This window comes from Penicillium concentricum (genome assembly GCF_028827145.1).
Source record: "Penicillium concentricum strain IBT 3081 chromosome Unknown utg000006l_segment0_segment0, whole genome shotgun sequence".
Classification (NCBI taxonomy): domain Eukaryota; kingdom Fungi; phylum Ascomycota; class Eurotiomycetes; order Eurotiales; family Aspergillaceae; genus Penicillium; species Penicillium concentricum.
Window position 1 is genome coordinate 1,134,670 of NW_026622759.1, and position 21,778 is coordinate 1,156,447.

General features: G+C 49.1%; 6 protein-coding genes across 6 annotated transcripts; 3 read left to right on the forward strand and 3 right to left on the reverse strand.

Annotated features, from left to right (window-relative positions):
* Positions 1–833: 833 nt before the first annotated feature.
* Positions 834–1,193, forward strand: N7517_010614 (uncharacterized protein; the record flags this gene model as incomplete). Its single annotated transcript, XM_056728337.1, has 1 exon — positions 834–1,193. One exon carries the CDS (start codon positions 834–836, stop codon positions 1,191–1,193), a length of 360 nt encoding a protein of 119 aa, XP_056574152.1.
* A 995-nt stretch (positions 1,194–2,188) lies between these two features.
* On the reverse strand, positions 2,189–2,728 carry N7517_010615 (uncharacterized protein; the record flags this gene model as incomplete). The annotated part of the gene is made up of 4 exons (XM_056728338.1): positions 2,189–2,266; positions 2,288–2,369; positions 2,430–2,505; positions 2,569–2,728. The coding sequence occupies 4 exons, from the start codon at positions 2,726–2,728 to the stop codon at positions 2,189–2,191; spliced, it is 396 nt and encodes a 131-aa protein (XP_056574153.1).
* Positions 2,729–2,893: 165 nt separating this feature from the next.
* Positions 2,894–3,898, reverse strand: N7517_010616 (uncharacterized protein; the record flags this gene model as incomplete). Its single annotated transcript, XM_056728339.1, has 1 exon — positions 2,894–3,898. One exon carries the CDS (start codon positions 3,896–3,898, stop codon positions 2,894–2,896), a length of 1,005 nt encoding a protein of 334 aa, XP_056574154.1.
* A 1,007-nt stretch (positions 3,899–4,905) lies between these two features.
* Positions 4,906–10,162, reverse strand: N7517_010617 (nuclear pore complex Nup192/Nup205 family protein; the record flags this gene model as incomplete). Its single annotated transcript, XM_056728340.1, has 5 exons — positions 4,906–4,956; positions 5,025–5,293; positions 5,342–5,497; positions 5,552–9,889; positions 9,976–10,162. The coding sequence occupies 5 exons, from the start codon at positions 10,160–10,162 to the stop codon at positions 4,906–4,908; spliced, it is 5,001 nt and encodes a 1,666-aa protein (XP_056574155.1).
* Positions 10,163–10,428: 266 nt separating this feature from the next.
* atmA (DNA-binding protein kinase TEL1) lies at positions 10,429–19,615 on the forward strand (the record flags this gene model as incomplete). Its single annotated transcript, XM_056728341.1, has 9 exons — positions 10,429–10,507; positions 10,566–10,608; positions 10,677–12,014; positions 12,108–16,946; positions 17,000–17,390; positions 17,450–18,511; positions 18,560–19,333; positions 19,387–19,534; positions 19,596–19,615. The coding sequence occupies 9 exons, from the start codon at positions 10,429–10,431 to the stop codon at positions 19,613–19,615; spliced, it is 8,694 nt and encodes a 2,897-aa protein (XP_056574156.1).
* An 899-nt stretch (positions 19,616–20,514) lies between these two features.
* N7517_010619 (zinc-dependent alcohol dehydrogenase) lies at positions 20,515–21,775 on the forward strand (the record flags this gene model as incomplete). The annotated part of the gene is made up of 4 exons (XM_056728342.1): positions 20,515–20,639; positions 20,688–20,736; positions 20,791–20,947; positions 21,003–21,775. The coding sequence occupies 4 exons, from the start codon at positions 20,515–20,517 to the stop codon at positions 21,773–21,775; spliced, it is 1,104 nt and encodes a 367-aa protein (XP_056574157.1).
* Positions 21,776–21,778: the final 3 nt, after the last annotated feature.

Sequence of the window (21,778 nt, forward strand, 5' to 3'; positions counted from 1 at the left end):
AACCAATGTCGACTTCAAAAAGAAACACCCAAGACCACATGGCAGATCTCCGGTCCCAAAATCGGGCATTGTGGCAATTAGCCCTAAGTGACGAACTTCCCCGAAACACCGATCATACCTATCTGTATGGATACACAGAATACATGGTGTAGCTTTGACTCTAGAATGAACACAAAACTTGATTACCGTACGAACTCTACATCCACAGTATGGCCTCGAAGCGGCTCTGCTCGTTATGTGTGCCATTTCTTGGCCGTTGGAACTTGGAAACTGCTGTTATTCCATAGACAAAAAGGCAACCACATTCTCCCCCCAATTATCACTCCTGTCTTCTGCTATTTGAGAAAATACATGATCTGTGCTTAATTCTAATTCCGTTTTATCCAAGCCTCGTGGCTGTGTCAGTCTTCCTTCTGCACGCGTTTCCTGCCGTAGCTCCCGCCTCTGGTAGCTTGGCCTTAGCCCGTGAGGAAACGGGGACATCGACAGCCAGCTCCCATTTCCCTGTCCATGGGCGGAGGGTTCTCTAGCGGCAATCACTGCAGTCACAATTTCTCGGACAACAATGGCAACACGACACTCCTACGGACTGGTAAGTCTGACAATAGCCCAAGAAGAGCAGGCCGAACACTGACGATGATCATCCAGTCCTACTCACCCCGTATCAATCGTGACCACCACCATCACTGGGACAGCGAGTGCGTGTACCGCAATGAATACAGACTCCCCAACTACAACTAGGGATGTCCCAACAGGACCATCGACAGGCAGATATCCTACTGGATTCGTGATTCGTGACAACGACAGAGAAAATCGACACCTCAATAGCCACAATGCCCGATATGACCAGCACGCTCGCACACACTGAAACCGTAACCAAAGTAGGAACCGAAATCCTAGAGGTAATGCAGGCCATCAGCTCAGGTGATTACCCAGCACCGAAGTTGACTACGGGACTTGCTGGGACAAGACCATTTACATCTCACGTCTGGATAGAGATACTCGGTGGTCTGGACGGATACTCGTACACGAGTAATACCAAAGCTGGTATCGAATTCGATGTTCATTGGTTATTGACAATGTCACTGGTCTCATCGGTAACCGTATCTATAGCCCATGTGATGTGTCCCATGTTATGGTTGATCGGTACTAGGTACCTATACGATGCAACCTACTGTTGGGACGGTGTTTGAGAAGATTGGTAATACTTGAATGAACCTATGGCTTACGATTTGTAGTATTCAGCCCAGCAAGCACATAGTTAATTGAATTGAGCTTTTCTTGGCTATGACTTGTGGTAGCCTTGGAGACTTCTTTTTGAAACATGGTAGTGGATTTTTTGAGGCTACGAGTACTTCTCAATATTTTCTAATCATAATTGAACAGGCATCTCCGTTTGGGTTAGAAGGGTTCATTCCGACTCCAGCTGATCATACATGTGCTTGTTCTATCCTCATTCTAAGGTTGGAATGGAGAAGGAAAGGTGGGAAAGAAACCGCTGGTTGAATTGAGCTAATGACAGGGCGAGGAAGAAAGAGGAAGAAGGAGAAAGAAAGAGAGAAGAGAGAGCGAAGAGAGAGAGAGAGAGAGAAGAGGAGCAGACGAGGAGCAGATGTCCTGCCTGAGGAAGCAAGGCTGTCTCAACAGTTGTTGGTGTACATAGGCTTTCGAAGATAGTCCCATTCATCTTCCTTTCTTCTCCATGCCCCTCGCACTGCGAGAACACATGATGAAAAAAGAGAGAAATAAAAAGGTAGGAGGATACCACCGGATACTAATAAGTCAGTCAGTGCTGCCCCACAAATCGATGAGCAAAGGCATGAACGTACTCCATTCGCCAAAAAGGCGAGCTACCACACGTCCTGCTGCCTTCCGCACGTTCACAGACAGAGACGTTCGCCAATATCCTCCCCTGGAAGTCTCGGGGTTAGCATACAACGTCAAGGAGAGGAGTGGAGTATCCTTACCCCGAAAGACAAAAGGATCAAGCCACCACACGCTCTGCTGCCTTCCGCGCGTTCACAGACAGAGACGTTCCCTGGACCCTCCACCAGAAGCCATGCGATTAGTATGCAGTCAAAAACAGAGGAGTGGGATCATATTTACCTTCGAGGGGAAAAAAGAAGAAGTCAAGCACCACACGTCCTGCTGCCTTCCGCGTGCTCACAGACAGAGACATTTGACCGACCTATAACATCTCAGCACACAAAGTAGGAAGGCCTTGCGGCTCAACCATGCTGTCTTCACAAGGATTGAGGCAATGGATCTAAGGGGGAAGTATAGTTACTAGACGCTCTGCTGCCCTCCGCGTTCTCACAGACAGAGACGTTTGTTCGGTAAAATCTACCGCGGCGACGCCCACCAGCCACCTAGAGTTGATCATCGTCATGTCAGCTCTTGGAATCGTCAGATGCTTGGCAAGGACTTACCCTCGTCGCCATCCAATTGAGCCACCACACGCTCTGCTGCCTTCCGCGCGATCACAGACAGAGACGTTCCCAAACCCTCCCCCGGAAGCCATGTGGTTAGTATGAAGTTAAAGAGAGGAAGGGGTGGAATTAGACTTACCTTGGAGGAAAAGGATGAAACCGAGCACCACACGTCCTGCTGCCTTCCGTGTGCTCACAGACAGAGACGTTGCCCCTAAATTCCAAAAGAAAAGCAAAAAGAAACAGAAATCAAACGGCAAAAGCCTCATCTGAACAGAACAGGGCGATAGCGGAAGCATTTTTTTTGGGGGGTTTTCTTTTCTCAAAAAGCAAACGGCAAAAGCCTCAGCAGAACAAAACAAGACACAGAAAGAAACAAGAACAACATGAGAGCGACGGAGGAGGGAGGAAGAGGAAGCCATGCCGAGAGGAACCGGGATGACACCGAATGCCGACGGGCAGCATCAAAAGAAGCATGTCCCATAGATAAACAGGAGCACAAGTGCCGCAAAGATGACTGGCGTGATCCATGGGAAGAAGCACATCACCACAACCGAGAGCCCACAAAGGTTGAAGAAGCAGGTGACCGAGAAGGGGCCAACCTCGACGTGGGTCTCGACCGCACGTACAGGACGAACTTTGTGAGACTTGCGAGAGTGGGAAGCAACCATGGACCTGGGCACAGGTGCAAGGGATGATACATCAGAGGAAGCATCAAGGTCGGGAAGTGCACGCATCAGAGAGGACATGTCGGAGGAAAACCCATGTGGCGCAGGGGCAGACTCAGACAGGGCACTTTTCAGCGAGCCCATACCGAAGGCGGCATCCGGGTCCGGGAGGGCATCCATCAGAGAGGTCATGTTGAAAGTCGGGTCAGGATCAGGCAGTGCATGAAGCATCGATGACATGTTGAAGGCAGACCCAGGCGATGAACTGGCCGAGGCAGGCGCAGTCAGGGCAGTCTTCAGGGAATACATATCAAAGACGTCATGCAGTGAACCATCGGTGACAGGCTCAGGCACTGACCCATTGGAGGAAGGTGCAGATCGTGGAGAACGGGGCTCACAACAATAGGCAGCGGCGAGATGACGGGCACGTACAATGCTCACCCATCGGGGCTGGGTGGCGTAGCGAACACGAGAGTGCCGCCCGGCAAGCTTGCGAAGGAACCGCTGGTTGGAGCTCGAGGAATCCGAAGTTATCATGATGAAAAACTTCGTCTCCGAGACCTGACCTCTCTTGAGGATGGCCTTGCGCCGGCGTCCGCGAGGTGGGATTATCCTGACCCGCTGGAGGAGGCAGTCGTCGTCCGGGAAGTGTACTGTTTTCCGGACGCGAGGCTCTCCAGAGGGCGAGGACTCCGCATCAGAGCACGAAGCGGCGAGGCATGATTTCGAGGGAGGTGGCCTGGCTTTGGAACACAGGCGAGAAGAGAGACGAATCCTTTTGTCAAAGGAGGAGGGGTGCATGATGAAAAGAGGTTTGAAAGAGATGAGAAATGGTTTTGGTAATCAAAAGCTAGTGCAAATGAAAAAAAGGCCAGTGGCATGGGGAGAGGAGAAAGGAGAGAAGAAGAAGAGGGGGGGTGGGATAAATAACATCTTGATATTCCATGGCAACGGGCAATGGCAACAGGAGGCTACTATGGTTTGATAAAGAGAACATGAAGCTATACAGGAAGGTACGATGATAGATGGTGGCCATGGAAACGAACCCAGTTAGGGCAAGGAAACTATATACCGAGAAGGAGCGATAATACTACTTTACTATACATGTATGTATATTAGAACATATACCCAAGTTGACAAGGATTATCAAATTGGTGCAAGTTAGGGCTTGGTCATGCATGGGACCAAATATACTCTTCTTTCCAAAGCTGATTTGATATGTCATTTTCGCTGTACTGGCTAGAAGATGGAAAAAGACACCAAAAAAGATATCAAAAAAGATATCAAAAAAAAAACGCCGGAAAAGACACACTGGCGAATGCACCCAACAAGGGTATCAGATGCTGTGAGGGCCCATGTTTATTATACTTGTATTGATATCAACTTTGTCTTCATTTCGAGGTCAATATCATCCACCATATACAGTACGACCCCAGCACTCATGGAAGTTTCCCCTTGAATCAGTACATAATTAGACCCCTTCAAAGATCAGGCTGTACAGGGGTATTTATGTCTTAGACGGGGCAGCTATCCATCAGAGAAAAATGGCCTCTCGACCTAGGAATCTGATTGTTGACTCCGTTACATTGAGTCGAAAAGAACGAGCATGGTGCTAATTTTTACAAAAGATAACCATAACAAGGCCCGAAAGCTCAAAGTAGGCGGAAGCCTTACACACAACGGATTGTGTGTGATACAAATGAATTCAAAATAAAATCGCTCAACCTGGGAACCGCCTGCACTCCACCGGGTCATAATGATACATGCATTTCTTCTCAATTTTCCAGTGAGCATCAGTAGGTAAAGGCTCACGAGAACAACGCTGGTCGGGCGATATATTGCACTTCCTGCTCCTCGAACTGTACTCCATTAGTCACATGATCATTCATTCGCCCCAATAGATCGCAAAAGAAGAAAGAAAACGTACCTCCATGAAATCTGTAGCAGTAACAAGAGCCATGAATGCCTTGACTAGTTCACATAAAGTGTCGTGGTGGGCGGTTGACGTATTTCCGATCTTGGCAGATCGTTTGAAGATACCCACCATGCATGGCCGGTTTTCAGCCAAAAATTTCCGGGTCTGTTCCTTAAGTTGTTCGTTTTGAATACCTCGGGAGAAAACCGCGTACACGATGACCTGAAGGACTGAAAGGAGAAGATCGTAATACCTCTGAAGGGCGTCGGGATTGTCGATGTCTGAGGGGATTAGCAAGGTATAGTTAGGCAGGGATATGACCGACTCACCGATGCCGATATCTGGATCAGCAGCGAAAAGTCGTGATTCGTGCACAGCTTGGAAGAGACCAGAGTTGAGCACACAATTTGCTCCGCCCTTGGTTTGAGAAAGTCGTTGGAGTAATGAAAAAAGCGACTGATAGTATGCCAGTAGTGCCGGGGTGTCTAAAGTTTTGATTAGTTGAAATAAGGTAACTGTTTCGAAGGGGCAAGACTGACCGCTTTCCTGGGCATTGTGAAGTTCCAGGGGAAGAGAACGCAAGGCATCTAGGAAAAGACTCAAGTAGTTGGAACCTGAGATTAACTCAGCCAAAACACAGTCGGTTTGACGATCAAGAACAGCGAGGCTGTTCAATAAGACAAGAGCGGATGCACGGCACGATTCCTGGCCAGTATAGGCGTCATCACACATGGTCTCAATCAGGCCAGAACCGGCCGCTTTGATGACATGTTGGCTAAGACGCCGTAGGTTTTCGTGGCCGTTGTCCGACGATGTGATGCGTGTTATGTAGTGAGAGCAAATACTATAGAGCGTTTCTCTCAACAAAACATTTCCTGTTGCCAGGTTGGTGCCTCGGATGCAGAGTTGGAAAAGCTGGTGGAGCTTTTCGTCGATGACATCCCCGCTTCGAGACGCATCTGTTGGCGATGCTCCGGATGCAAGTCCACCGATCAACAATTCAGCCAACCGCGCCAGTTCAAGTGCTTCGGGAAGATCAGCCTCGATTGCCATTGTAAGCTTGGGGAGGATTAATTGGACTGAGTGTAGAATGAAAGCCGGCCTGCTTCCTTCATCGATAGCGGAGCAAGTGACCATTGTAGAAATGAGCTCTACCCAGGAACGGAGGGCGTGATAGCGATTGGTCTGAATCTCATTTCTCTGATTTATTCCACAGACGAACAACCTCAGGTTATCGGTCTCAGCTACCAACTGCTCCTCGTCCTGCGGGCGGAGCGGTCCATTGGCTGTGAGCTCTGCTTTCCGCACTTGTAACATCTCCTCTACCCCTTCTATGCGGGAAATGCCCTTTTCCCGTTTGTTTTCTAATTGAAGAGCAATATCACCCAGCAAGGAGAATTGGGGCAGGTTGAAGTCGGGTCCAACATCAAGGTCTGCAAAATCGAAAAGATCAAACACGGACGGACTAGACATAGGTTCACCGTTGTCTGCAAGCGTGTTTCCGAGCAACACCGACAGAATTTGGGCATGTAGAGCCGGTGATCTAGCCTTTGCTGTGGAGCGAACCTCGGTCGCCGCATATGTGTACAGGTGACTTCGGTAAAGTAGAAATTCCGCCATGGCATTTGCACCGCCTTGGAACCAAAATCCCCCTGCCGCCTCAACGGGGAACCCATCCCAGGTAGTGTTCGGCCCAATGATGGGTTGGTAGGCAAACATATCGCGTAGGAATGCCTGCGCACGCATTTCAGCAAGGGTGTAGAAACTAGCCAGCTTCGATGACCACAAATGCTTCAGCACTTCAAAAGCCATACGCTTGAGGTACACTACCCAAGATGTAATGTCACCGACAACCATCCCGGGATCAGACTTCAGGTACTTCACGATAGCATGTAGCAAGGAATTTTGATTTGCGAATAGCCCTTCTGATGAAACATCAAGAATATTGCCCACGCAGTCGAAGCCAAGCAGTAGATGGGCAACCGTAGGGCGATCTGTGATCGTTCCCAGGCAGCTGTTCAAAAGAGCAAGAAGACGATCGCGAATGACATAGCCCGCGGCATCTCGGCCGGCATCAAGTTCTCTCACATCAGGCTGCATTTGTAATACAAGAGGCAGTGATATGCTGTCCACGTCGACCTCGGATGCAAGCACTTCCACAATCTTGTTCGAGGATTGCCACTTGACGAGTTCCGGGGAGGTCATCTTGTTGAGCTTTCTGGAACTTGTCAGCTTTTCCAGTAAAACCATGGAAGCGACGGTAAGTTGTGCATGCCCCGTGCTACAATAGAGACAAAGTGACGGGATGAGTGTCAGATTGTTCAGCACGGTGTCCTCAAATGAAGCAAGCGAAGAGTTTGCCACGATGGCCCGGGATGGTCCAGGCTGGGAGTGTACCAAAGGCTTGACAATGTTAAAGTATGTCGATTGAAGGTCGATAAGCAAGTTCATGACGTTCAGACTCCGCTGCAAGGTCAGAACCAGAACAGAGTCGGACGACGCAGTAGCAACATCTGAAACGTCTTGTTTCGAGGTTGCAAAAAGAGCTTTGAGGACATCTTCGTTGAAAAGCCAGTCTACCACGCGGGCAAACGGATGAGAGCGAACGTACGTGAGCAGCGACGATGTCTGCATCGGGGAATCGGACACGGACGGTTGGCTCAGAAGTAACACTAGATCTTCATTGAAGGATTCCAAGCTTGCCACAACGAAGTCCAGGCAGTTGAAGGTCAACAGGCGGGATTGATACTCGTTGAGGTCCTGAATCTTCCGTGAAAAGGCGTGCCCCAAGATGAAATCGATGTATGGTTCAATCCCGGACATACGATAAGTTCCACCTAGGGTCTCCGGGAAAGGCAATGACATTGGGTCATCAATTGAGTCACACGAGGGAGCAGCAAGCGCATTGACAAGAACGACAAATGCATTCGTCTGGTCAAAGCTCTCTCCGATCTTTTGCAGGGCTTGTTGTTGGTGCCACACGGCAGGGTTGGAAACCAATGGCACCTTGCCAATGCCCGATGCGCCAGTGCCTCCCGATAACCACCCATCAAGGCGGATCCATGTTTCCTTCCCAACGGTGGAAGTCTTTTCAGTCATCAGTGCTGAGAGCGTTGAAAAAACAGTTGCCCGAAGATGCGATGGAATTGGCCCACTGCATAAGTCTAAAAGGGTGTTAACTGCATTAAAGGATTCGTTCTGCAGCATCCACTCCCGAATATGTCGACTCTGCTTGCACAGATGACCTATCAGCCGGAGGTAGCATGTCAGCATCACGGGGCTCTCAGGCTCGTTCATTTCTACGGGCTCTGGTTTCCGTGGACGAAATATCCCTGGCACCCCCTCGGGGATTGTTGTAGTGGAAGGATTCTCAGTGACCCGAGATGCGTAAAGCTTTAGTTCAGCGAACATTTGCGACCAATTCATTGTTGTGGATCGCTTGAACTTGGAGGACATGAATTTGTCTTCCTCCGATAGGAACCGATGCGCCGCGGCTGCGTTGTCTTCGCCTTCAGAGATCGAACACAACATTTCGCAAAAAGCGCTGACCCGAGGAACAGTCTGTCGTTTGGACGCCCACTGAAGGAAGCCATAAAGGTTACCATCAGGATCAGCCCAGAATTCTTCAGCGGCATCTTGTCGGTGTTCAAAGGCGAATGAGATTATCATGAGGAAGGACTCGAGATGAGTCCGCACCTCTACCAAGCCACGGTGAAGGTTAGAAGTGAGGCCATCTCTGAGTGCAGTGATCTGGTCTAGTCGCTGTGAGTCCTCTTCCGACTTCAATCGTCGGACCGCGTCAGGCATATTTGCAACGCATGATTCCACGAAAACCTCGAGATTTTCCATCAGCAGTTCCTTCATAAAACCAGAGCATGCCTCAGGATCGGGCAATGATACGACGCTTTCCCTGAGTAGTAAGGTCACCAATTCGCTCCGTGCGGGGTCCGCCCATTCTTCGGTGTTGACGCTGGAGCAGATTGCAAGCATGAAGTCAAGCGCGCCATCGTCGAGAGAAGACATGAACGTTTTCGTACGCTCTTCAGATTCCTTCTCTGCGTCGATTGATGGGGAAGAAAGACCATCAAAGTACCATCCACTGTAGACTGAGAGCCACAGAGCAACAACGGCGGCGTGGAAATTTGGAAGCTTCCAGCTTTGGCCATCCTTGGATGCAGTGATTAATTTGTGTAGATCTCGTGCCTCCTTCTCGGATCCAGAGCCCTCAGGAGAACCATGCTGGACAAAAGACACAATTGTGACTGGAATGTAATGAAACAAGAGTCCGTCAAAGCGATCAATGTTCTTCAACTGACTCACAAGTATGCGGAAGTCTTCGCAGCTTGTGTATGTCCCTTTGAACATATAGAATAGGATCGCCCCGAGTGACTCATGCTGTTGTTGCAGACTTAAGCGTTGGAAAATAATGGCTTCCATGATATCACGGTCATTTTCCTGGCCAACGACTGAGGCCTTTTGAACTTGATCTCCAAGAAGTGACAGCCATTTCTCTATATCGGCCATGGAACTCAAGGCTTTCCGCGCGAAAAGGGAGGCATTCCGCAAAGAGTTGTTTTTGATTTCCAGAACATGAGCCAGTGTTTCATGCATAATAGGGGGTGTACTTTCGCGTTCAACGACACGCGATTCTTGGAAGATGAGGCGTAGACACTCGAGGGTATAAAGGCGGCGCTCGTGGAAGCTTATTATCGCAGCTATCAGCGGAGGCCTGTCTAGCACGTGTGCATCTTCCTGGGCAGCCAAAAACATAACCGCTGCTTCGATTTCATCGATATCGAGCGCATCCGCAAGCTGCAGTACGCCTTGCTGGAAATCCTGGTTCACCGAGTATTCAACGTCGGCAATGGTGATCTTCCCTAGGATATCGCATTCGACATTAGTAGCTTCTCAAAATGGACGAACAGAAGTTCGTGGTGTAACAAGATAGCAAATGAGCACTTACCTGAGAGAACTGCTTGACGGCTGGCATTGTTCTTTGCGGGCTTGTCGAGCAGTTTGCGGAAGTCTTGAATATGGGTCTCCAATTCGAAACACAAGCGATCGACATTGGGGATTTGAGAGTCTGAAAGAGCAGATAAATCCTGATACAGGCCGTGGAGGCCATCCCGTGTGTTGTGGAGCTCTTCCATGACGGCGGGGTGAAGTTGGGAAGTGAAGCTCGAGCTCACTGTTTGTTCTGAGAGTCAAGGAAGGCGGGAACGCGACAAAATTCGGGCGGTGGACAGCTTTGACAATTACTGCCACTCCACTTTCCACCACAATCACTTCGCGCTTATCGACTCGATTGGCTCGCAGACTGGTTAATTGATCTGAGATGTCTTTTTCTGCCAGAAAGAAGACGTGTTGAGGCTCAAGATTTTAAGGGAGTTTTTTTTGCCCGTCGAAAAAAGACACGATGGGGGAGGTCTTTCTCGACAAGACAATTAGCCTACTCTCGTCAGACAAGCAGAAGGCCCGCTCGGACGGTTTGGCAGGTTTGATAATTTCTATCTTATCTCATTATTGAAAGACCGATGCTAACTTCATTGGTAGATTTGAAACACATCTTCCAGCAGAACAAGAAGAGCTCCAAGCTGTAGGTAGTCAACTACCCCCAAATGAACTGCGCCAAGCTACCAATCAACTAATCATCCACCTACATAGACAAACACTCAATGATAAAGCTTGCCACAAGATCTTCGAATCACTATTCCGTTTCGTCGCAGCAGAAAGGTCAATATATAATCGAAACCAAAAGTCCACGAACACACCTTCTGCATCGCGGCTTTCGACATGTGCTTCCGTACTCCGAATGGCGGTTGACCTCTTTCTGAGAAATTTGAGAATCAAAACAGTCCGTGCCATCTTCGACCACATTACTGAGACAATACCAGTCCCCGGGGAAGGTCTTTGGGAACCTCTGAGCCTGGACTATACCAAATGTTTGGCCTCGCTTCTACGCTACCGTCCTCATACTGAGCATCTTGACGAGGAAGATTGGGAAAACCTCATGAGCTTTTGTCTTGCCAGTATTAGCCCCCGGGAGAATGAAGACAGTCAACTGAGTATTCGAAGCGGTTATCGATCCGTCCCCGAAGATCAAGATGCCAGCGACAGCCGTTCTACCCCCTCAAGGATGACCATCGCCCCTACCTCAGTCAGCAGGGAAAGTCACGGCAATAGGAATGTCATTGAAGAAGTTGTAATCTGTATTCAACTCTTGACAGCTTGTCCGAACCCCCCTCTGCAAACTACGGCCCAAAGGATACTTCACGGACTTTCGGAGTTTGTCGAGTCACCTGTAGCTGGAAATGCACACCAGCTCGCGTTCAATAGCATCAATGCAGTCGTTACAAAAGTCATGTTTGATCAATCCGAACTTGTCCGTTCAGTTCTCTTGGGCTTGGTTCCAGTAATTCGACGCCTATGGGCCACTAGGTTACAGATTCTCAAGGACGAGTTGCTTGCCACTTTGATGCTGTCGATGGTCGTCCTTGTGGACATTGCTCGGAAAGACCCATCTGAATCTCTGGCGCACGACATCGAAGGATTGGCCAGTACCCTTCATTCGGAATATGTGAGACGATCAGAAAAGGAGATCCTACAAATCGATGAAACAACACTCTATCAAAATGAAGCATGCCAGAGCAGACCAGTATATGGGCCTCGCCTTGGGACTTCCAGATCTGAGCATCACTGGACAGTCCTCTGGTTGATTTCAAAGCTGCTCAAACTCTCAGAGGGTATACATACCCGAATCAAGTCTGGATCAGCACGCCAAGGCTCAAGCAAAAGGCAACGTTTCAGTTCTGAGATCCAGGACATATTTCGAGATTCGGTCTCGGCCACCGGCACAAGGAGACTATGCGCATTACAACTCATCCCATTTCTTGAATCCGAGGTTGACATCGAGACCAAGGAACCTTTTTTCATGCAGCTTGTTTTGAACATTACTGACGGCAATGGCGCTGTGTCATCATGGTCAATGGTTGCTCTGACGAGGTATGTAAATAATTACTGAAAACAATACCTGGCACCGCACCGAACTGTCATACGAAAAGCAAAACAAACGCCCTAACTTGCGCATAAAAACAGTATTGCGAATGGAGCTAGTGCCCAATCGCCAGGGATTAGGTCCCACTGGCCACGAGTAGTCGAATTTACTACGCGTGCATTCTCATCTCTGGTAACATCGAGAGCTGCGTGTAACCTATTGAGTATGATTTTGCAGTCAGACTTACTGGATTACTCAGTGGCTATGGAAACGATGCGGTCACTCTTGACTTCTGCCAATGGACCATCTGCCATCTCAGACTCGTCTTTAAGACTATGGGCCTCAATTGCACGAATGAAGACACAACTTGATCCTGGGTCGGCCCAGCAGGTCTCGATGCAGATATGTGGCTGGCTGAGAGAAGTTTGGGCTGGTACGAGACTCCGAAATGATGTTTTCGTGATTATTGGCTCTGACAATCAAGTTGCAGGTTCGGTGACTGATCGAATCCAGACAGCCCGAGTGGCTGCATATGCCCGTCCGTTGGACTTACTGGACCTATTTTTGTCATGCACTAATCGATCTTTCGCCATTCCTCGTTATCAAGTCACAGGACCAACGGGGCATATAGCCTGCACTTGGTTTTTTCTTCATGAGAACCGTGAGTTGTTGAAGTATTGTTTTGATACCAGTTCGGCCCCAGAAAACCCCTGGGGTCTACAGGAAATATGGTCCTTGGAGCAATTCTCTAGGCAAGACCCTGATGATATAGTGATCTTGGATCTGCTTCGGGTGAAGTCCGAGGCGTTTTCACACGCATGGCACGCTATGAATGAAGAAAGATCACATATCACCCCGGATAACTTGCAGATTCTCGCGTCCTTTTGTGTTGTCGCTTCCCTCTTCATGGCATGTCTTCCTCAATCATTGCAAACTCGATCTCGATCACAAGATCTGCATCAGAAATGTCAGAGTTTGTGGCACGCCATATGCGACTTTCTGGCAGCTCATACTCATGAGCCCGCTTTCATGCAATCTTGCCTAGAATTGCTGTCGCCGCTCCTCGGTCCTTTAACAGGCTCTAACACCTCCCCTGCCATCCAGATTAGTCTCAAAGAGCTCGTTACTCCACTTTCCAAAACACTCGAGCATTTCCGCCAGAGCTCAAAGAGTCCATATGCAGCCGAAGATCCTATGGACCTGGATCTGGACGACCGATTCATGGCTGAAACCCCACTAGCGACTGATGAGACCATTCTTACCTTGAACCGAAATTCTCTGTCTATCTTCCTTGACCCTGTTACATACCAACGCTGCGTAACCATCCAACTGTCGATATTTCTCAGAACACAGGCAGATTCTGGCTCGTCGTCATCTATCGCTGAATACCTGACAGGATTGGGTGAAGCGGATATCCTGGCCGCCCAAGCTATTTTACCCGATATTTTCCAGCTGTGCTCGAAATCGGAGCCCTCAGAGCTGCTTTCTATGCTCGAAGATTTGGGTGAAAAGTGTCTACAGTCTTATGAAATGGAGCGGTGCGAGGCTTCACATTGCGTTTGCATCTGCATGATGACCAGCTTTGTCGACTCCTGGACAAATGGGCCTGACGATACCTTGAAAGAGTCGGCTATGGACTTGTACAATTGGTTTATGGAAGTTCTTTTGGCCCGGAAAAGAGCTGCCCCAAAGGTCTACATTGCGTTAGCCCAGCTCATCCATGGGGTGATTGGCACATGCCCCTCATATGGCAATGAGCAGTCTCTTCCATCGCCACGAACAAGTTTATTCACAATCCTTCGAGAAGGTGATGTTCAGGTCAAATTCAGCGTTGCGAAATTTATCCCTGCGTTATTTGAGCGGTTCCTTCTCAAGGACCACGATGCCATTTTCGATGATGTATTGGAAAGTTTGCCGCGAGACCCGGAATGGATCGAGGGAATTGCAGTCCGCCTTTTCGTGCTTTCGCAGTTAGCTTCCAGATGGCACACTCTGCTACGAAGAAGCATCTACCATCTATTCGAAACCCCAGCTCAAGTACCCCTATCACTGTGGTATGCCGAGAGATGTATGGTCTCTGTTTCTCGGACCCTTGGTCTGCAAGATGCTAAAGAACTTTTCCGACTTTTCTCGTCTCAGATACTCTACACGTGGACTGAGACACAGAGTATCTTGTCTATGCCATTTAGTATATTTGGGTATGACAACCTTCAAAACATGCTGATGGACGTCAAAGATGAAATCGTTGGACAAATGATGATGCGTGCCAAGGAGCAGGAGACAATTGAGCTTGCGAAACACCTTCAAATTCCACATCTCGAGCTATTGGCGGCCTCCTTTCACAAGGCCGAGGCATACAGCATTGCACGAGATATCAGTACTCCTCCGGGGCAAGGCAGTCAGCCCAAGGGTGTTGAGATCCGTCTGCGGAAACTTCTCGGGGCAGACCAGTTCATGACACAAATCGAGAGCCAATTCCCCCTAATTATCGCCGCATTCTTCAAATCACTCGACTACTATGACCAGATCGAACGGGCATTCTCAAAGCGTGAAGACTTCGGTTATGCGCTCGACATTCAAACGCAAATAATCAATAAAAGCACGTCTCAAAATGCATTGCCAGCAAATCAACAGCCCTCCTTTCGAGCACGCTATCTCCTGGATGAGATCGAGTTTCTTTGCAGACGCACTGGTTTTGAATTCGAATTAATATGGACACCATCACTGGTGTCTTTTGTCTGCCGTTCGCTGCTTGAATCCATACATCCCGCCCTTGGCTCCCTTCACGCTTGTTCTGTGATCCGCAAAATCAGAATTTTAGCATGTGTGGCTGGCCCCATCATACTTAAAGACTATCCTCTAGAGATGACACTCAGCTCTTTGCGACCTTTCCTTAGCGACATTCATTGCTCTGAGGATGCTCTTGGGGTTTTCTGGTATCTACTCGAGGCAGGAAAACCATATCTCGAGATGGCCCCGGGATTTACTGCCGGTATTGCTGTCTCAACACTAATCACCCTCCGCAGAATATTTTCTTCGTTACCTGAGAACACCACTCAGGAAATTCAGTTCAGAAAAGTACAGTCAAATGCACGAGAATTCTACCAATGGCTGGTCGAGCTCCTTGGAGAGCTCCGTTCTTCTGATTGGGATACAGAGACGAAAATATCATTTGATCGGCTTGTCTCACTTGCTGAGAAATTCTCGACGCCTGAGGGCTCTTCGGGTCGACAGATTGGGAAGGAATTGGTCTTTGAAGTTCTCAAAGACCGCGATTCTGTGACTTCGCTGTTGAGTAAGCCTGTGGCGGATCTTGTTCTGTCGCTCTTATGTCCCGAGTTCGAGACATCTGACACTGGGAATTGGGTATCGACTGAAGATCTGGATCTCGCTTCTCATGTTGTATCTCTATGGCACACACTCCAAAACTCCAATGGAGGATCTCAATATCGACTTTGGGCTGCTCGGGTCATCGGAAGATCCTTCGCTGCCACTGGGAAAATTAATCAACTGCTCCTGCGAGAACAGGATCTCTCCCTCTTCCAGTCCCCCGAGTCTTCTTTGTCATCTGATATTTTCTGCCATTCTAAGGCCAGAATTCTTCGGGTGCTTTGCGATATGCTGCATGTGCAAAAGCATTTTGAAGCAGGCTTGGTTGAGCGTACTTTACAGCTGATCGTCAGCAACATCGTCAATTATCCAGACTTCAAAGGTTGCAGCGAGGTGATTCCCGAATCCCTGATGAAAGCCCTCATATGGAACCCATACACGTGCCCCGCAGTTTCACTGTCAAATTCGGAGCAAGAGAGATGCGAAAATGCAACAGCCAGCGCCTCCGGGTTGTCGGTTGCTGACTGGGCTCGCAACGTTTCCCTGTTCTTATCGAATGCTGCTTTAGAAGACCCAGTCATTGGCTCTCTTCGCAAAGTTCTCAATGTGACTCCTGGTTTAGCGGTGCAGCTGTTGCCATTCGTGATTCATGATGTTTTGCTGTCAGAAAGGGACGATAAAGACGAAAAGGGGGAGGTCCGAGAAAATATCTCTGCTGCTTTCCGAGATGTATTGTGTGAAGTTGGCGAGGAAACATTACCTCACGCTCGGCTTGTGATCAACTGCATTCTCTACCTTCGCAATCAACCCGTGCCAGATGAGTCAACTATAGTCCAGCGCGATAAATGGCTTGATATTGAGTTCGGAGAAGCATCTTCGGCTGCGCATCGCTGCGGCTTGCATAAAACCTCACTGCTTTTCCTGGAAATACAAACATCCCGAGTGGTTACAACATCTCGTCGGTCATCTGTCGTTAGATACGAGCCACCGCCCGCTTTATTGCATGATGTCTTCAAAAACATTGATGATCCGGATTTGTTCTATGGCATTCAGCAGAGCTCGTCTTTGAACAGCGTCATGGAACGGCTAGAGTACGAAAGCTCCGGATTCAAAAATCTCCTGTTCCAGAGTGCAAAATACGACAGTGAAATCCAGATGTCTGACAATGCGGAATCATACGGAGTGTTGAAAGCTTTGAATGCTACCAACCTTCAGGGCATTGCCAATACTATGCTCTCCGCCTCCAGCAGTGCAAACGATGCCCCTGTTGCCTTTGACAGCATGCTGCAAGCTGCAACTAGTCTTCAGAAATGGGATGTTCCAGTATCTCCTTTGGATTCGTCCCCGTCTGCCGCTGTATTCCGTACATTCCAAAACCTCAATACCTCGGGTTCTCTGCTCGAGGTCACTAGCTCAATTGAAAGCGGTCTGTTGACAACTCTAGGCTCTCTTCTTAAAACCAGTGGATCCGCTATTCAGCTGCGGAGCTCAATGCGCGCGTTGGGAATTATGACTGAGATCAGCGACACTTTGCACTCCGCGTCATGTGAAGATATGGAGGAAGGATGGCAGAATATGATGGCGAGAAGCAGCTGGTTGAAAACGGAGAGGTGCGTGTTTGCCTTTTTAAACCTATCTCCAGGATACATACTAAATAGAGCAGCTATCATGAAGTTGGGGAAATTCTGTCTTGGCATGAGGCGTTGTTTTCATCAGTCAGGAAAAGCGACATTCTGAAATCACGGGCAAAATTGAGTCTTGGGGATTCGCGACTTCTAGAAGCGAAGGTCATTCGACAGTCTCTGGAAATCACAAGAGCTCATGGTATCTCCCAGGCGTCTCTCAAGTCTGCGATGAGCCTTTCGAAGCTTGCAGAACCGTGCGCAGCGTTGGGAATGAACATTGACGGGGCTGCAAACTTTGATCTTGCCAATGTCCTATGGGACCAAGGAGAGATGACTGCGTCCATTCGCATGCTCCAGCAACTGAAGGGCCAGAATGGCCTTCATAAGCAGGCAATCCCTCTCAGTCGGGCCGAACTTCTCGTGACTTTGGTAAGTTGAATCTCCTTGGACGATCTTTCTATTTAAAGTGCTAATGATATCATGTTTAGGGTCACCATGTTGCTGAAGCACGCTTGGAAAAGCCTGACTCAATTCTTCAAGAGTACCTATATCCCGCGGTCAAGGAGTTGAAAGGAAGTTCCGACGGAGAAGAGTCTGGACGGGTTTATCACGGGTTTGCAACCTTTTGTGATCAGCAGCTACTGAACCCTGATGGACTGGAAGATTTCAAGCGAGTCGAACAACTGCGTAACCGCAAGGAGAAAGAAGTCCTTGGCCTGGAAGACATGATGAAGAACGCAACAGGCAAGGAAAAAGAATACCTGAAGAACTATCGGGCCAAAGCAAAGCAATGGTTCGACCTTGATGACCGCGAATACCAACGTTTGCTGCGGAGTCGGGAGGCTTTCCTACAGCAGTGCCTCGAAAATTACCTTCTCAGTCTGAGGGAAAGTGATGCTTACAACAACGATGCTCTACGTTTCTGTGCACTCTGGCTTGACAAATCAGACAGTGAGACTGCAAATTCAGCTGTTTCTCGGTATCTCAACGAGGTACCCAGCCGGAAATTTGCACCATTAATGAACCAGCTTTCGTCTCGCCTACTGGATGTCGCCGATGACTTCCAGGGATTGCTTACTCAATTAGTTTTCAGGATATGTGTTGAGCATCCTTTCCATGGCATGTACCAGATTTTTGCTAGCAGCAAGTCCAAGGGAGGGAAAGATCAGTCGTCTCACTCGCGTTTCCGTGCGGCAAATCAGCTTGTGGATCGTCTAAAGAACGACAGTCAGATCGGTCAGACTTGGATTGCTGTGCACAACGTGAACATCAGCTACGTGCGATTTGCGATCGACAAACCAGACAGCAAATACAAAAGTGGTGCTAAGGTTCCACTAAAGACCTTGACTACTGGCCAGCGCCTTGGACAAGATGCCATCACATACAAACTACCACCACCGACAATGAAAATCGACCTCCGCGCGGATTGCAACTACAGTCACGTTCCCACCGTCACGAAGTTCCACCCTGAGTTCACGATTGCTTCCGGCGTTAGCGCGCCGAAAATTGTGACCGCCATTGCATCCAACGGCGAGCGCTACAAGCAATTGGTAAGCTTTTTCTTCATCTGTCAACGCTCTTTACTAACAGAACAACAGTACAAGGGAGGAAATGATGATTTGCGCCAAGATGCCATCATGGAGCAAGTATTTGAGCAAGTCAGCAGTCTTTTGAAAGACCACCAGCCCACACGCCAGCGGAGCTTAGGTATTCGAACATACAAAGTTCTCCCATTGACACCAAGCGCCGGAATAATTGAGTTCGTTCCGAACACGATTCCTCTGCACGACTACCTGATGCCCGCACATCAAAAATACTTCCCGAAGGACATGAAACCCAACTCTTGCCGGAAACACATCGCCGACGTGCAGACCAAATCGTTTGAGCAACGCGTCAGAACCTATCGACAGGTGACCGAGCATTTCCATCCAGTCTTGAGGTATTTCTTCATGGAGAAATTCAATAACCCAGACGACTGGTTTAGCAAGCGGCTAGCATACACAAGAAGTACCGCTGCCATCTCCATCCTGGGTCATGTGCTCGGCCTCGGTGATCGACATGGCCATAATATCCTGCTCGATGAGAAAACCGGAGAGGTGGTGCATATTGATCTCGGTGTAGCGTTTGAGCAGGGACGGGTGCTACCTGTTCCCGAGGTAGTCCCGTTCCGCTTAACGCGCGATCTAGTTGATGGGTTCGGTGTCACAAAGACCGAAGGCGTCTTCCGGCGCTGCTGCGAGTTCACCCTAGAAGCACTCCGCCAAGAGTCATACAGTATAATGACAATCCTTGACGTACTACGGTACGACCCACTGTATAGTTGGACTGTCTCTCCGCTTCGCATCAAAAAGATGCAGATGCAAGATAACCAAGCTGGTGATAGACCTCCGGCTCTGCCTGGCGCAGCTGATGGTCTCCCCCGAAGGGCGAGAACGAGAATGAGCCTAGTGAAGCTGATCGTGCATTGACTGTGGTGGCGAAAAAACTAAGCAAAACGCTCAGCGTGACTGCTACTGTGAATGAGTTAGTTCAGCAGGCGTGTGATGAGAAGAACCTTGCTATGCTGTACTGCGGTATGTCTCCTTTGTTCCTTTCTCCAATTTTGTCGTCAATTGCGTTACTAACTCTCAATAGGCTGGGCTTCTTATGCGTAGACTTTGTCGGTACATATTTGATACCCTCCAATGCTTGTTTTTATGTGCATATAGGATAGCGATTGAGATCAATGGACATAGTATCTCTCAAGGCAGAGAATTATTGGCCTAGTAGAGAACCATCTAAAAAGACATCTTTGTTTAGGCTATCCTGCACCTTCTTGGTTGTTTATTTCGAAGTACACGGCCATACATGCTTGTTTTCCCAAATAGGAATAGCGTAGGCAGAAACCGCTTTAATATTAACCTTTCAGCTCTACCACGGACCTACAGGATCTTAACCATGGACCTCTTGGCTTCCTCGGGCTTGTAAAGCGGCAAGGGGTGAATCCTAAATTGGAAAGGGACAATATCACGGTACTCAATGTTCATGATTCACGAGAGGACCTTGGGGGTTCTCCGTATATAAAGCCTTCCCAACCATCTACCTCCCTGGATTTTCTCTACAATATACTCGAATCTAGTGCCCATTCCGCAATGTAAGAATATACGTATGCGGAATGTAACCGAGGTCCTTCCATGACTCCGCATCTCACCCCTCAATTCATCCAGGCACAAAAGAAGCACATTATTATAATGCATGGCTAAATAGCCAGCTTTCCGAGGCATGCACAGCGTGCTTCCGGATCCAAGCTGCATTAGCCAACGTATGCCAATGATCCGTCGATCCGAACGCCCTCAAACCCCGCGGTTCAGCTCAGACTCTCCACATTTGATCTACTTCTCCGCTCTTACTACTTGGCGCGAGAGGGGAGATTCTACGGAGTATGTACTTAAGACCCATGCCAGCATTCGATTAAGAGTTTGCTCTGTAGACATCTCTCCAGTACTGAAAACACTGGTGACTTCATAGTTCAATATCCAACCTCATTTCCATCTATCACCAGTAATCAGTCATTATGACCGTTCCTGAAATCCCCACCAAGCAAAAGGCCGTCATCTACGACCAGCCTGGGACAGTTTCAACAAAGGTTGTGGAACTCGATGTTCCAGAGCCTGGTGCCGGCGAAGTCCTGATCAATTTGTACGTCTTATCGCAGTTTTGATACTACAATAGTACTGACAATGATAGAACACATTCGGGCGTGTGTCACTCGGACTTTAGTATTATGACCAACAAAGTATGCGCACACCCTATTCTCTCTATGTATTGGGAACTAACTAAAACCCCTTAGTGGACCGGATTCCCACACCCGACCCAGCCAGGCCAGGTGGGCGGCCACGAAGGTGTCGGTAAGGTAGTCAAGCTCGGTGCAGGCACCGAATCCTCAAACCTGAAGATCGGCGATCGAGTTGGCGTCAAATGGGTTTCCAGCGCGTGCGGAAACTGCCGTACGTATATACCCTCAACAACGCAGACCTCGAACCTAACATCATCCCCATCCAGAACCCTGCCAAGCCAGTGCCGACGGACTATGCTTCAACCAGAAAGTCTCCGGCTACTACACACCAGGAACATTCCAGCAATATACACTAGGACCCGCAAACTACGTCACCCCCATTCCAGATGGTCTCGACTCCGCCGCCGCCGCACCACTCCTCTGCGCCGGCGTAACCGTATACTCCGCACTCAAGCGCAGCCACGCAAAGCCCGGACAATGGGTGGTAATCTCCGGCGCTGGCGGCGGCCTAGGCCACCTCGCAGTGCAAATCGCGAGCCGAGGAATGGGCCTGCGGGTAATCGGCATCGATCACGGCAGCAAGGAGGGGCTAGTCAAGGAATCCGGGGCAGAGCATTTCGTGGACATCACGCAGTTCCCGAAAGAGGATAACGGCGCCGCGCTGACGAAGCATGTTCATTCGCTGGCGGGTGGGCTGGGCGCTCACGCGGCGATCGTCTGTACGGCTGCGAATGCGGCGTATGCGCAGGCGCTGCCGTTGCTGCGTTTCAATGGTACGTTGGTCTGTGTGGGCCTTCCGGAAAATGACCCGCAGGCTATTGCTACGGCGTTCCCTTCTACGATGATTGGCAAGCAATGGACTATTACGGGGTCGGCAGTTGGAAGTCGGACGGAGGCTATTGAGACTATGGAGTTTGCTGCGAGAGGTGTTATTAAGGTGCATTACCGAACTGAGAAGATGGAGGCTTTAACTGAGGTGTTTAAAGAGATTGAGCAGGGGAAGCTGCAGGGTCGGGTTGTGTTGGATCTTTCTGGATGAATG